Raw genomic sequence first — 16,728 nt, forward strand, 5'->3', positions numbered from 1 at the left:
ATTCGTCGACGCTATCTCCAAAATAATCCTTGTCAACCTAAAGACCACATCATGCCCAAAAAAGTTAGCAATAATCGATGTTTCTTCACCCGTTGGTTTGATAATTTTAAGTGGTTGGAGTATAGTATAGTAAAAGATGCCACATTTTGCCGTTATTGCTATCTATTCAAGTCTGCTTTTGATAAAGAGGGAAATGCCGGAAGTGATGTCTTCATTGAGATTGGGTTTACAAATTGGAGGAAATGACTCGAAAATTTTCAAGATCATGAGGAAGGTGTTGGAAGTCTTCATAATAAAGCTTTACAACAAGCTAGAGATTTGATGACACAAAAGCAACATATTGAAACAAAGACTAGAATCCTTGAGAGATGATGACTTTGGGGACTTGCTTGATGATGTACAAAAGTTTTGTCAAGATTATGATATTGTCGTTCCTAACATGGAGGATTTGCATTTTGTACCTGGAAAATCAAGGTGTAAAGCTCCAAGACTCACAAACTTCCATTACTATCGTTTGGACCTCTATTTTCAAGTCCTTGATACGCAATTAAAGGAATTGAATGATCGCTTCAATGAGGTGAACACCGAATTTCTTCTTTGTATAGCATGTTTGAGTCTGGTGAATAATTTTGCATCTTTTGACAAAGTAAAAATTGTTCGTCTAACCCAACTTTATCCTTAAGATTTTGATTGTATGGACCTCATGAATCTTCCAAATCAACTTGACAATTACATTCACGATATGAATATGCATAACGATTTTTCATCATTGAGAGGAATTGGTGATCTTGCAAAGGAGTTGGTGAAGACTGGGAGGTGTGCAAGCTATATGTTAGTGTATAAGCTTCTTACATTGGCTTTGGTGTTACCGGTTGCAACCGCTTCGGTGGAGAGAGCTTTTTCTGCTATGAAGATTGTGAAAACACCATTGCGTAACAAAATGGGTGATCAATGGTTGAGTGATAGCATGCTTGTTTACATTGAGAGAGATGTATTTGCTTTTATTGATAATGAGCCTATTATGCAGCGTTTTCTTGACATGAAACCTCGTCGGCAACAAGTGTAATTTGTTTGTATTGATAAATTATGGAAGACATTACTATATAAAAGGATTTTGTTGTTGCTATTCTTTTGAACCTTGCACTCTTTTAACTTCGGCCCTCCCCCCCGTCAATTCCTGGCTTCGCCACTGCCCATCATTACCACCTACACCACCGACCCACCGTCCATCCACCGCATCTGCACCCAAACCAACGTCCAAATGCACTCTCTTGCTTTGTTTTTAAATTTGATTTTTTTTTGCAGCTGCTGGAAAGAGGTTGCATGAAAAGTTCTCTTTTGGGAGTTATGGAGTAGTTGGGGAGGAAGAACAAAGTCTCCAGCAGCTGAGATTCAAAGCTGCTCCGTTTTCTTTCTCAAGTGTTTCATCAAGAAAAAAGATGGTGAGTTAGTTCTTGATTTAATCATCAACTATAGTATTGTGGTTTGAATTCTTTCTTAGTAAATTCAGTTGGTATTTTACCTATATTAAGATCTGCATGCGCATCATTTGTTTTATGAGGTTTCTAATCCCAAAGTCTTTTTTGTCAAATCTTTTCAGTAAATTAGCATGTCAAATTTTGTTAATCTTTTTTTCAAAAGCATATTCACTAAGTACGCTACCTGTATAATACAAGCTTAGGAAAATATCAGAATTTATGTTTGGGAATGAGCTTCCTACCAAAAGAAGGGTAATTGTCTTATATCTTCTTCTCTTTTTGTGTTTATATTTATTTTTCCTAAGTTGTGTTCTAATATGACAAACAAGAACTACAAAGGCAGCTAAGAATATCCAGCGATCCATTAGCGATTGAAGAATTAATTGGCCGTATATCTTGGATTTGTAGCGTTTTCATTTCGGAAACATGTGACACTTCGTGCATTATTTATATCTGTGTAATTTTATATCCCTTATATATTTATGGTACAAAATATTAATTCACTTACAATTTAATTATATTCATCGTTGTCGTGTCTTTTCAGGGTAAACGGTTAATATTGAAGTCTATTGATACTGCAATTTAATTCTATTCAACAACACTTTTAGTTATTTCTGCTCAAATTTTGGTATCTAGAAACGCTTTTAGTCTTGCTGAAACATTCCTGGACACACTCTTAAAGTTGATCAATCATTTGTTTTGTTGAACATGGCACGCTACTCTTTAATATTTAAGTGTATTTGTTATAAATTGAATCAATTGATTAGGATGAGATCTTCAGTTTTGAGTTTTGTTCTACAAGGACCCTGGTTGGTCATTTATATATGTGTGTGAATTTTGCAGTGAAATTAAGGAGAGGATTAAGAAGACCAAGTAAAGAAGAGGCGTGGTTTTGCAATCTATGACTGCAATTGTAACAAAGTTTTTCATAGTGGTCAGGATGGTAAATGTTAAAAAATGTCTATTTTTATTCGCGTGTGTATTCTTTTTCATGTGCATAAGCAAATGTACATGCATAGGCATGGTGTGTGTGTGTGTTTCTTCTTTGCTTTACTTTTATTTTTATTGAGATTTGGTCAATATTAAATTGAAATTGATATTTTAGACTTTACTCATTTTCGTAACCCAACATGTGAAGGGTTAATTCTATTTTTAGGTTGAAGGAAAATACGGTGTATAATCTTGGGAGTGCTTTCGATTCTACTCTTATCTCTAATATGAATATAGGTTACAACCCTGCCCTGTGTAATCCAAAAGCTAAAATCACACCCTCTCAATCTGAACTTCATAGTAGTTGTACTCTCTTTCCCTCTTAATTGCTTCTTAGGGATTCTCTGTTTTGATTTTTATCATTCAATTTGTTAAATTTTTTGTTAATTTCAGGGTACTACCAGTTTTCTGCTAACTCTGATTCCACACTTCAGAAAGGTATGCCTCTAATTTATGATAAATTTTGCCAATTGGCTTCTCTTGATTTGGAAAGGTATAACTCCAATTACTTTGTTTTCCAAAGCCATCTTAGCATCTACATCCCCAATTGTAGAACAAAAGCTAATCCAATTGCTAATCTTAGCATCTGCATCACCAATTCACCATTATCTTTTGATTTTGAGTGCCTTTATCGAATAGAGGACAACTACACAGTTTTATATCTTTAATATACAAATATCAACACTGATTTATTTTGTTTTCTAAATACATGCATAATCTGTCGTTCGTTTGAACTTTGATATATGTCAAACTTATAATACAGGTACTGGGACGTTGTTTGGAACAGAGCTGGAGGTGACGATGTGGTGGAAAAGTAAGTCCTCTTACTTTCCTCTCTACCTAGCATACTACGTAATCTTTCCAACTTTGACTAGAATTATATCCACAACATATTTGCTGGCTACAAGGACTGAATATAGAGTAATGGTTTAATAATGGTTTTAGAATGGTAAATGATTGCAGAAGCAACATGGAATTCAATAGTTGATATTTTGACTATTACTATGAGTTTAATTTCTTTCAAATTCTTCCATAAAGTGTGAGATTTTCTATTTTGTATTATCGATCATTGCTAGCCAGTAATTTGAGATCTAGTGACCTTTTCTTTTGGGATGTGTTATCCACACACCCCATTTTACTTCTCACACACCCTTTGTTAATTTTTGTTCGTTGATCTTCTTCAATTCATCTGATCCGACGGCTGAAAATTAGAGAGGTGTGTGAGAAGTAAAAAAGAGTGTGTGGATATCACACCCTTTCTTTTTAGTTAAGAAAATATATTTTTGCAAGAGGCCTTTGAGATAGGTTTTTTTTCTATCTTTTTTTATTTTAATCTAATTTATCCTTCTAGATGATTTGGTTTATTGGGATAATTTATTAGGATACCAGCATATAGATAACATAGTTTGTTGGAATTTGCTCTGTGGTTTTGCTTTAAGCAAATTAAGTACAATCAAGTGCAATTGTGGCTTCTTCTTGCTCTTTGTTTTGTTTATTGGATACCTATTTGTGGTTTTCCTATAGGTCCCTAATGTGAAATGGAAAGATGTTGACGGTCTTGATAAAAAGGTCGTACCCAGTGCACAAGGTTCCCGCTTTACGCAGGGTCTGGAAGAGGTGAATGTCGGCTAGCCTTCAAGTATGTGCTCTTTGTAAGTGGAAGATCCTATTCAATTCCTTATCTTACTGTTGTATTTTCCATGGGGTTTGGGTGCGCAATTACAAGGAGAGAAAGAGAGGGTGGGTGCAGTCATTTTCTCTTTCTATATCCTTCATTTCCCAATTTGCGTCTCTGGTTGTTGGCGTTCGTCTTCAGGTAAGGACTTTCAATCAATTTCTGAACATTTAATTTTGGTTCTATTGTTTTAGTTCAAACATTTAAGGATCTATGAGCAATAGTTTCAGATCTAATGGTTTTGTTTTCGAATTTTCCTAGCTGTGTGGTTCTCCATTTTTTTTTATTGCTGTAGACATAACCCAAATTTTACTTTTTTCATTTGGTGAATTGGGTGTGGTTGTTATACAATTTTCTCTCTGCATCTACACAACGTTGTTCTACCATGCCCGGGTTTCGAAGTTCCAAATCCAATTTAACGCTTCATCAACTCCACTTAAAGGTTCCTACATCTCTTTCTCTCCCCAAATTCTTGGCCAAATAATTTTATAAGCTCAGGGAAATGATGCTAGAAGTGCTTAAGCTTATCTATCTGTTTATTTATTTTAACTTTTGTTTTAGTTGTTTTTAGAATGAGTACAATTGAATTGCTTGCCTGATTATTTGGTAAGAGCGCTTTTCTGTTAAATGTGCTTTTCTGTGAATAATCATCTGTTAAATATGCTTTTGCGATTGAAGATTGACATTCATGTTGCAAGAATTAAGTTGTGCTAGATTATTCTGTAGTCCAACTGCAAATGTGTTGATGAAGAGCTGGAACATGTAACTCTGCATTTTACGATTGGATAATTATTGGCTTCAAAATTCAAATTAACATTCACACATTTGAAAATTAGTTTGGGAATGCATACTCTAATGTTCTTTTTCATTTTATGCGTTCCAAGCTCCAAATGTGTTTAATACGAGACAATTTGGCTCATTTGGCTCATTTGTCTTGATTTGAGTAAATTCTTAAGTAGATTGAACTAATGTAGTTCATTCTGAATTTTCAATTCTACACTACTACATTGTAAAACTGGTTTGCAAATAAATTGTGTTGTTCAAGTGCATTCTTCATTGTTTGCACTTTTAATTTAAGAGGATGCAATAAATTTTCAACAATTCCATATCTTTTCAGATAATCAAGGGAGGATGTCCATGATGTGTTATTAGAGTAGTTCAAGTGCAACAATTTTGTGACAGATATTAGTTTGAAACATTGATTTTTTTCGGTTCTTTGACTGCCTTCACATATCTCTTCCATTTAAATACTTGATTGAGAGCTTAATCTATTTGTGTTTATACAGAAATAAAAAATGGTAATAATTTGAATATTACGCTTTGTTTGTACCATATTTAGGGCATCCGTATTTAGATCTCATATAAATACTCGGGGGACTCAAATGTAATTATGTAATAAATGAAGGGGGCAAATATGTAATAAGTGAGGAGCTCTTATTCTATAAAAGGACCCATCACTCTCCTCATTAAGAGAGGCCAATTCTTAGGCCATGGGAAGCCTCACTCTCACCCTCTCATCCTCTCACAAACAGAGAAATACAATATCAGTGTGGACGTAGCCCAAACATTGGGGTGAACCACGATACATCTTATGTTATTTACTTTCTTGCAGATTCATGGTTGGATTTACGTTGTTCCAAGACCCCTTCGGTTTTGTGCATAAACATTTGGCGCCGTCTGTGGGAAACGACACGAAAAGCTATGTCGATTCTCTTTCATTTTTTTCATCTCACCACCGTGAATCTGCACAACCCAAGAACCCAGAACATCCCTCCTTGGGCTTTACCGAAAAACCTCCACAACCCAATCCAACCGCTTTTTGCTCCTCTTACCTGACATACCACCAAATATCCGTACCTTCTCAACCAAACCCAGGAATGCCGCCAATCCCATTCTCTCTCTCTCTACAAACACAGTCATTGATTCATATCTTAAGTTCTTAACCACCATCGATAATGGCTGCTGCAAAACCTCAACTTTTGCAACAGTTTGTGTTGTCTGTTTTTCTTCTCTGCCTTTGTTATTCTGCAAATGGGTTTCAGTGCTTTAAGGAGAAGAAGCTCTTCAAGCTGCAACAGTTTCATTGGAGGCAGCATAGTCGACATACTGGAACCACAACTACTACTTGCCCCTCCCACAAATCAAGAAGAGAAAAAGGTGCAGCCATATTGGAGATAAAACCCAGATATCCCATTTCTCTGGAACAATGGAAATGACACTCTTTCCATCTCGACCTGTATATCCCATCCCAGCAAACAGACCAACGCAGCCAAACCCTTCTGTGAAATTCAACTCAACGACGCTGCCACCGCCTCCCCAGTCCTGAGCTCCGTCGTTTCCTATAGACTCTCTCCTGCAGCACCTTCTGAGCCTCTCTCAAGCCTCCGACGACACTCATCCTACTCCCACAAGAAAAACTCCTTCATGGCACTCAACTATTCTCCTATTCTCAGTACTTGCTCCAGTAGCAATAGCCCTACTCATTTACCAACTCGACACAGCTTCTTGGCCGTTTCATAAGTTGACTCAACCAGTCGCAGCTACTCCAAAGCGTAACGTTCATATGCTCAGGGTCAGGGTTTATGGATACCAGGGCTTTAGTGGCACCGGAAGACGTGGCTTATGATCCGAAGTCGGGACTTATTTATACCGGATGTGCTGACGGGTGGGTTAAGCGAGTCACGCTGAACAAGTCGGCTGCTGACCCAGTGGTGGAGAACTGGGTTTTCACCGGTGGTGATAAAGTTTGTTTGTTTTGTGTTTTGATTGAGTGTTTGAATCGGTTTCTTGGGTAGGATAGTAGAGAAATTGAAAGGAAAGAACTTGGAGATTGGTTTCTGCTGTGCAAATAATGCAGCAGACTTAATTGAATAAGTAGAGTGATTTTTACACAAGAGTATGGTGCATTTCCATCACCCATACTTTCTACAAAAGGTGATTGACAAGAGGCTTTAACAACCATTAAGCCTTACTACTCCAGATTACATCCTAACCCTTCATTTTGGGGTTAAATGATTTAATCTGGAGTGTACACTTGTCACTCACACACTTACACAAACATTTAAAAACAAAACTAGCCGTTGGAGACTAGAACCCTTCATTTTCTTTCTTTTTCTTCGATGCAGATGACATCCTTTTGCTCGGGAGTATCTTGCTGCCTTCGACTCCCCGACTCCAGGAGCTGGTTAGCTTCCAACACTCCCTTCTAAACTGCTTCTGGGAGTCAATCCGAGCAAACCCCTCAGGTAATTGAATCTCTCCTTCGGTAGTGCTTTTGTGAATATGTCTGCGATCTGATCTTCTGTGCTGCAATAGATTAGCTTGATTGTGTTGTCTTGCAATGCTTCTCTGATGAAATGATATCTTCTCTTGATGTGTTTTGTTCTCTGATGAAATACTGGGTTTTTAGTCATGGCAATTGCAGAGGTGTTGTCACACAGAAGTGGTGTGGCTTCAACTTGCAATTCGCCAAAATCTTTAAGTATGAACCTTAGCCAAATAGCTTGAGATGTAGCTTCTGATGCACTCACATACTCTGCCTCGGCTGTGGACAGTGCAACACTTTGTTGCTTCACAGAGGCCCATGAAAAAACCCCTGATCCGAAAGTGAAAGCATAGCCCGATGTGCTTCTACTATCATCCTCACTGCCACCCCAGTCACTGTCACAGAATCCAATTAGAATAGATGACTTTCCCATCTCATATTTGATCCCATAATCAAGAGTTCCTTGTACATATCTTAGCACTCTCTTAGCTGTGCCCATATGTATCTTGCTAGGATTCTGCATAAACCTAGAAAGTAGGCTTGCTGAGAACATTAGATCCGGCCTTGTTGCAGTTAGATACAATAGACTGCCAACAATGCTTTTATAGAGACTAGCATCTGCAGGTTCACTTCCATCCTCCTTCTTGAGCTTCTCATTTGCAATTAAGGGTGTAGAAACTGGTTTGCAACCCTTCAAACCAAACTTTTCAAGCAAAGTTTCAGCATACTTCTTTTGATGAATAAAGATGCTACTTGCTTTTTGAATTACCCCAATGCCAAGAAAATGATGCAAGAGGCCTAGGTCAGTCATCTCGTACCTCTTCATCATTTCTTCCTTGAACTCTTCCATCATTGCAGCATCATTTCCAGTGTAGACAACATCATCCACATAGATTGAGACAATGAGTGTCCTGTTGTTGCTTTCTGTCTTGGTGTAGAGTGTAGCTTCACTAGGACTTTTCTGAAATCCTTTCTCAATGAAATATGAATCAATCTCACTGTACCAAGCTCTTGGAGCTTGTTTTAGGCCATAAAGAGCCTTCCTTAACTTGTACACTTTTTCTGGAAACTCTTGATTTGTGAACCCTTGAGGTTGTTCCACAAACATTTCCTCCTCTAGCACTCCATTTAGAAATGCAGATTTAACATCCAATTGATGCAGCTTCCAACCCTTCTTGGCTGCTAGTGCTATCAAGGTCCTTATGGTGTCTAACCTTGCTACTGGAGCAAAGGTTTCATTGAAATCTACACAAGGTTTCTGTGAGTAACCTTTGGCCACTAACCTGGCCTTGTTCTTTTGCACAGAACCATCTAGATTTAGCTTCACTTTGTACACCCATTTTACACCAATCACAGGCTTCTCACTTGGTCGATTTACAAGTTCCCAAGTGTCATTCTTTTCTATCATTTCAAGCTCTTCCTTCATTGCTTTCTTCCAAGCTTTGTCTTTCTCAGCTTCTTCATACGTTTCTGGTTCTACTACACAGTAATTACATGTAGCATAAATCTCATCCAGATTTCTCAATCTTACTGGAGTTGAACTAGGAGTTGTTGTCTGTGATTGACTTGATTGTGGACTCATAGTAGCTTGCTGTGGGGTCCCTTGTATGTCACCATTATCTGTGACTTCTTCTTGAACTGAGGTCTCTATAGGCTCCCTTGTTTGCCTTTTGTTTAGGTCAATTTGTAGAGAGACACTGTCCTTTTCCTCTACCATTGTATCCCAGTTCCACATTGAGTCTTCGTCAAAGATAACATCCCTTGATAGGATTATCTTTTGAGTCAATACATTATAAACTCTGTATCCTTTCTCACTGGTACCATAGCCTACAAAAACACCCTTGTTACTTGATTTCTCCAACTTGTGCCTTAGTTGATGAGGGATGAGATTGTAGCATACTGAGCCAAACACTCTCAGATGCTTCACAAAAGGCTTCCTTCCACTGAACACTTCAAATGGAGTCTTCTTCTCCAATGCCTTAGTAGGACACCTATTCAATAGATACACTGAGGTGTTCACAGCTTCACCCCAAAATTTATAAGGCATGTTCTTCTCATGCATCATAGACTTAGCCATTTCGACTATAGTCCTATTCTTCCTTTCTGCAATCCCATTCTGTTGTGGTGAATATGCCACAGTGAGTTGCTTCTCCAACCCTACATCTTCACAGAATACATTGAACTCATGTGAGGTGTACTCACCACCCCTATCACTTCTTAGTCTTTTGATTTGGTATCCACTTTGCAATTCCACCATTGCCTTAAACTTCTTGAATATTGTGAATACCTCAGACTTGAACCTCATGAAATACACCCAACACATCCGTGAATAATCATCAATGAAGGTTAGGAAATACCTATTTCCACTGATTGTTGTTGTTCTCATTGGTCCACACACATCTGAGTGAATCAATTCGAGTGGCTTTGTTGCCCTCCAAGCCTTTCCAGCTTCAAATGAATCTCTGTGATGCTTGCCAAACACACACCCTTCACAGATTTCATTACATTGATCCATTTTTGGTATACCTTGCACCATTTCATCATTTTGCAGATTTTGTAAGCTTGTCATGTTTAAATGACCAAGTCTCTTGTGCCATAGTTTCATAGAACTTGTCACACTTGCTTTCTTTGCCACTTCTTCTAAGTACTTCAGTACAAGTGGAAAGCTTCTGTTTTTCACTTCTACTTTGGTCACCAAGTTTGATAGAGATCTGTCATCATAGATCTCAACCACAGTTCCCCCAAAGAGTAGGAAATAGCCATGCTCCATCATTTGACCCACACTAAGTAGATTCTCATCCAATCCAGGTACTAGCATCACCTCCCTTATACATCTTCTTCCTTTCTTGGTGTTGATAACCAGAGTTCCTCTTCCAGTGGCTTTGACAATGTTTCCATCACCCATTTTCACTTTTCCAGTGAAGTTTGTGTCGATGTCAATAAGTAAAGACTCATGTGCAGTCATGTGGTTGCTGCAGCCACTGTCAATGTACCACACTTCATTGTTTCTCTCCATTTTTGCATTGAAAGCACAGAACACATTTGCTTCTTCTTCCACTTGATTTGCACAGTTTACTTGTTGCACATTCTTTGATCTGCAGTCCTTCATAATGTGCCCAAACCTATTGCATTTGTGGCATCTAGGCTTGTCCTTGAACCAACACTCTCCAAGGTGGAATTTATCACAGTGCTTACATTGTTGCTTGGTTCTTGGACCTACATTGGTGTTGCTGCCTTGGTTAGGTCTTGAGTTGTGATACCCTTTTCCTTCCCATTTCTTGCTTTTGCCCTTCCACTGTGGTTTCTGATTACTTGCACTGGCTTGACTACTAGATCCAACATTGAGTGTTTGAAAGGCTTTCTCAGGTGCAGAGTCAGCATGCCTCTCGAGCCTTTGATCAAAAGCTCTTAAGGATGCCATCACCTCTTGTACACTGAGAGTTTCAGTGTCTTTGGTTTCTTCTATGACACTCACTATTGAATCATAGGGTTTAGTCAAACTAATCAACAGTTTTTGGACAATTCTTTCATTAGGCAGTTCCTCACCATATGTTTTCATCTTGTTTACAACATCAAACAGCCTAGTGAAGTAGTCTTTTAACAGCTCATTTTCCCTCATTCTTGTATACTCAAAATCTCTTCTAAGGGACTGAAGTTTTACCTTTCTAACTTTGGTGTCTCCTCTGTATTCTTGCTGTAAAACTTCCCAAGCTCCCTTTGCAGTCTCTTCATTTGCTATCCTCGGAAAAATGGTGTCTGAGACAGCACCTTGAATGATTCCAAGTGCTCTAGCATCCTCCATCCGATTCTGCTTCAGTGTTTTGAGTTGTGTTTCTGTGAGATCCTCCTCTAGGGCATCGATCTCCATCTCAGGTAGTTCATACCCATGTTGAACCATATCCCATAGATCATAGGATTTGAAAATGGTTGTCATTCTTATTCTCCAAAAATCATAATTCTCCCCATCAAAGACTGGAGCTTTTAGCTCACTGCTACTGCTGGATCCTTTCATTTCCAGAATTGTTTGTTGATTATTGTTATAGAAGACACTACGTTGGTGCTCCCAAAGATCTTATCTTGCACAGATTACGCCCCGAAAGTTGTAAGATCAATAACAAAGCTCTGAGGCCATGATAAAGTTTGTTTGTTTTGTGTTTTGATTGAGTGTTTGAATCGGTTTCTTGGGTAGGATAGTAGAGAAATTGAAAGGAAAGAACTTGGAGATTGGTTTCTGCTGTGCAAATAATGCAGCAGACTTAATTGAATAAGTAGAGTGATTTTTACACAAGAGTATGGTGCATTTCCATCACCCATACTTTCTACAAAAGGTGATTGACAAGAGGCTTTAACAACCATTAAGCCTTACTACTCCAGATTACATCCTAACCCTTCATTTTGGGGTTAAATGATTTAATCTGGAGTGTACACTTGTCACTCACACACTTACACAAACATTTAAAAACAAAACTAGCCGTTGGAGACTAGAACCCTTCATTTTCTTTCTTCTTCTTCGATGTAGATGACATCCTTTTGCTCGGGAGTATCTTGCTGCCTTCGACTCCCCGACTCCAGGAGCTGGTTAGCTTCCAACAGGTGGGAGACCGCTCGGACTTGCTCACGGTGCTGACAAGGAGTTATACATGGCTGACACGAAAAAGGGACCCGGTGGAGATCCCGTGGTCCGGGAGCGGAGCTGAGTACATCGGGTCGAGGTTTGTGGGTGTCGGGGCTTTAGTGGCACCGGAAGACATGGCTTACGATCCGAAGTCAGGACATATTTATACCGGATGTGCTGACAGGTGGGTTAAGCGAGTCACGCTGAACGAGTCGACTGCTAACTCAGTGGTGGAGAACTGGGTTTTCACCAGCGGGAGATTGCTCGGACTTGCTCACGGTGCTGACAAGGAGTTTTACATGGCTGACGTAGAAAAGAAACCCGGTAAAGATCCCGTGGTTCGAGAGCGGAGTTGAGTACATCGGGTCGGGGTTTGTGGGTGTCGGGGCTTTAGTGGCACCGGAAGACGTGGCTTACGATCCGAAGTCGGGACTTATTTATACCGGATGAGCTGACGGGTAGGTTAAGCGAGTCACGCTGAACGAGTCGGCTATTGACTCGGTGATGGAGAACTGGGTTTTCACCAGTGGGAGACCGCTCGGACTTGCTCACGGCGCTGATAAGGAGTTTTACATGGCTGACGCGAAAAAGGGACCCGGTGGAGATCCCGTGGTTCGGGAGCGGAGCTGAGTACATCGTTGAGTCGACCGACGTTTTCACCAACGAGGAAAAGGTTGCTGCCCATCTGAAGAGCTGGTCAGACTCCTCTCATGGGTGCGGTGATTTGCGAGAACAAAGAGTTTTCTTCAGGTGATCAGAAAGAAGAATCAATGGCAGCACAAGCAGCAAGGTACCTAATCATGGTGGTTCACGGAACAGCAGCTATGGGGCCTTGAACACCGCATTCTCAGTCTCTGTCTCAACGTTTTAGGAGGTCCTCAGTATTCAAAAAATGAAAAGCATCAAAGTGTGCCAAAAGATGCCCACCAACAATGAAACTTTTATCATGAAATGACTTTTTTGAAAAACCCACGGAACAGAATAAAGGGGTAGCTGTCAGGTACTTGATTGGAAAAGCTTTAAAGGGACCACTTGAGCCTGCACAACAAAAGGTGTCGACATCAAGTCTTGTTGAAGCTGGCAAATGACCCAAAACTTGATACTTTACAGTGCACCACTACACTGCACCAAGGTTCCCCCATCCTACTTTCTGTTGGACCAAAAGATGCTCACTCTAAAATGATAAGTTTTCTTATAATAATCCTATTATTAATTCTATCATTATTCCGTCTGTCTGACAAAAGAAAAAAAATAAAGAAAGCTTTACTTTTCCTTTTCAGCAAACATCATTATGTTTTCATCATTTATTTATTATCTTATTTATGTCATGATGACTAATTATAAAATAATAAATTTATTATTTTGATTTATGATTAAATAATATAATTATTATTTCTGATATCACATGATTACTATCACGTTATTGATTTATACAACATGTGATTTATCAAACAACTGAATAAATCATTTATTCATGATTATATATATACACACACACTTAGGCAATACCTAATATATTGTTGATTTATGCAACATGTCATTTATCACACGACAGAATAAATCATTTATTCACAGAAGGCACACAATACAATATTTTTGCCTTGACAAACTGTGTCAATTTGATTTATTCATTATACGGTCGTACTTATACTGTCATTTATTGTCAGGAACTATTGAGCAACTAGATCCACTGATCAACATTGTTGCTGATTAAAGAAGTCTACCAACTTATAGACTGATGAGCCACATGCTCATGGTGATCTCTTGTCTGACCGGATACCCACTTGCTTATCACCAACCAGGTGATTAAAAGTACGTCCAGTACTCCAAAATTATTAGGCAGCCTGCCGCTATTATCATCAACCAGGTGATCAAAAGTACATCCAGTACTCCAAAAATTATTTGGCAGCCTGCCGCTATTATCACCAACCAGGTGATCAAAAGTACGTCCAGTACTCCAAAATTATTCGGCAGCCTCCCGCTATTATCACCCACTAGGTGAACAAAAATTTGATGCGAAATAGATAAGCACACAAATTAAACCCTCTTTTTGTCAAATTGTAGCAAAGATGTAAGTAGGGATCGTTCTATACCGGGGATTAGGAGGGATTGTTAAACACTTGGAAACTGACTTAAAAACTCAAAAACAAAGTTTAAAACACTAAACCAGACTCAAAGAATGCAAAACTAAAGGTTAAAACACTTAAACAAACCTATAACTCAAAACAGCAACCTAATGACTCAAAACTGCCTAAAAACCACTTTCTGGGCAGTTTTGAGAACCTAACAAGAACTTGGACGAATTTGGGTGAAAACTTGAATCAAAACACTTAGAAACACAAATCAAACACCTACTAACTAATTTAAGACTTCAAAATAAAGGGGGATTTGTTTTGGACGAAAATTGAAAACAAAACAGAAACTTTAAAACAAACAGATTGTAAAAACGTTTTGGATGAAAAGGATGGATAAAAGGCTAGTTAGGAGGTTCTTCTCCACATATGACACACTTGCAAACAAAACGATTTTCAGTTGTTCTTCCAATAAATTATGAATACTCAACGCCCCAAATTAACCGTGAATTGCACTAATTAACCCTCAGTTTTTCCACTAGTTATTGAGTTGGATGATTGCATACGACAACCCAAAACATTCCCTACAAGTTCCCTACATGAATTGCATAATAGAGATACAAGCAAGAATCATTAAGTTCTATGAAAAACATAAGCATTGACGAAGCATTCGTTACTATGAATTGCATGAAACTTATGCCAAGAATTCATTCACGCGATCGTTTTCAAGCGACCTTCACTACTTGTGATTATAAGATTGTAACTATTAGGTGAAACTCCCTCATAATCTAGCATCATATTCATGCATGAAAACTAAGCGTGCACTCTCAATCAACATACACAAATAAGTTATCAATCAAGTAGATGAACGAATTGAATCCACAACTTATGAAATAACAACTGAATGTAATCAAATCATATTGCAAGCATGTACATGGTTTTGAATTCCCCCCTAACCAAGGGGGGTTTAGTTCCTCATACTCACAACACAAAGTTTATTGAATTGAAACATCGAAGACATAAGAAAGATTACACCTAAAACGCCCAACAATTCCACTTTGAATTTCTGCACGTCAAGCTCATCTTTCTTCTTCTCCTTGCTGCGGCAGAGAGGGTTTAGGGGATTTTTGGATGTGATTTTGGTTTTGGAAGGGAGTTAGGATGGTATGGTGGTGCGGCAAGGGGTATGGGTGGTGTATGGAGGTGTAGAATGGTGGCTGGAGTAAAGGAATGGCTGCGGCAAGGAGTGGGAAGTGGCTGGTTGGTGAATGAAAGTTGCGGCCAGGTGAGGAAAATTATTTGGACGAATTTCTGAAGTATGGAGAGGGTGATATCTGCGGCAAGGCTTTAGAACACATATATATAGGCACCACAAACCCTAGGGAAATCAGGTTTAAGCAATGGGCTAGGGTTTAGGTGCGGCAAAGGGCTTAAAGTCCATCAGAAAATAGGGTTTCTAGAACATTAGGTGCGGCCCAAACCCTAGGGGAGATAGATTAGGGTTTAACTTGGCAGAAATTAAATGATTAGGCCCTAGGGTGCGGCATGGACTTAGGATCCACAAGGAATTAGGGTTTAGGTCATCTAAAAGCCCAAAGCCAAGAATAGAAACTCACGAAAATGGAAACCTCCAAGAATAGGAACTTCCAACTTTAGAAACTTTGGTTGCCAATAACGACTTCTTTGTTCTTCACTTTTATTTCTTCATTTCTTAAGCTCCTTTGACCTTCAAACTCGTCCATTCCTCGTGCTCCATTAGCATACACAACATTCCGGCTCAATTTTGCTCTAAAATGCTCCATTTCGCACTTCTTTGCATACTTCGTCTCTAAACCTGAAATTGCACGAAAATGACTTTAAACACTAAAATAACTAAAGAAAAACAACATAAATGCACAAGAACAAGCCCACTAAGTCGCATACATATGCTCCTATCAAATTCCCCCACACTTAGCTTTTGCTAGTCCTCGAGCAAAACAAACAAGAGAAAGAAAACAAAACGAAACAAACTAACCAAAACAAAACCTAAACCTTCCAACGTTTGCCTCAGGGATTTCCAATGCACATGACATGTTAAAGATTGTTATCCCCACAAATTTTAGTCATCTTTACTCGTAAGCACATACTTAATTTAAGCCACTACTTACTAGTTCACAAGTAATCAATTAAAACAATGCTTTGAATGTGGTAACATGCCTTAGAGAATTTCCTCAATTCCTTACAGGATATACACTCTATTTTCACTCAGATTTTCTAACCCCACACCCTACACTAGTCATATGTGAGAAGATTGATGTAGATATGAAAACGAATGCTCACATATATGTTTCACAAAGAACGCAATTTCTAGAGTTAAGAAGCATGTTTAGATATGATCTCATGAATGAAATGCTACTACTTAGATGCGAGAACCAGTGACACCATATGCTCATACCAAATTCAAACTCCACCAATTGAAACACATAACACTCAAGATAAAAGTTAAGGGTTGTAATGGGGCTTGGGGTGTTGGTTAACAAGGAAAGGATAGGGAAAACAAACGTTCTTCAAGCAATAGTAAGCAAAGCACTGAAATTGAGACTTAGAATTCACTTAGATTGCAGAAATTAACTTTAAAACACAAGGGGAAGACT

General features: G+C 38.7%; 1 protein-coding gene across 1 annotated transcript in view; it reads left to right on the plus strand.

Annotated features, from left to right (window-relative positions):
- The first annotated feature begins 439 nt into the window (after positions 1-439).
- Positions 440-16,728, plus strand: part of LOC126622518 (uncharacterized) — a 29,032-nt gene continuing 12,743 nt past the window's right edge. The window contains exons 1-7 of the mRNA XM_050291315.1: positions 440-608; positions 1,306-1,442; positions 2,023-2,030; positions 2,635-2,774; positions 2,862-2,906; positions 3,232-3,282; positions 4,175-4,284. Of these exons, the coding sequence (XP_050147272.1) occupies positions 440-608; positions 1,306-1,442; positions 2,023-2,030; positions 2,635-2,774; positions 2,862-2,906; positions 3,232-3,282; positions 4,175-4,284 (660 nt within the window). The remainder of the gene's footprint in view (positions 609-1,305; positions 1,443-2,022; positions 2,031-2,634; positions 2,775-2,861; positions 2,907-3,231; positions 3,283-4,174; positions 4,285-16,728) is intronic.

This window comes from Malus sylvestris, chromosome 5, assembly GCF_916048215.2.
Source record: "Malus sylvestris chromosome 5, drMalSylv7.2, whole genome shotgun sequence".
In the NCBI taxonomy this organism is placed as follows: Eukaryota; Viridiplantae; Streptophyta; class Magnoliopsida; order Rosales; family Rosaceae; genus Malus; species Malus sylvestris.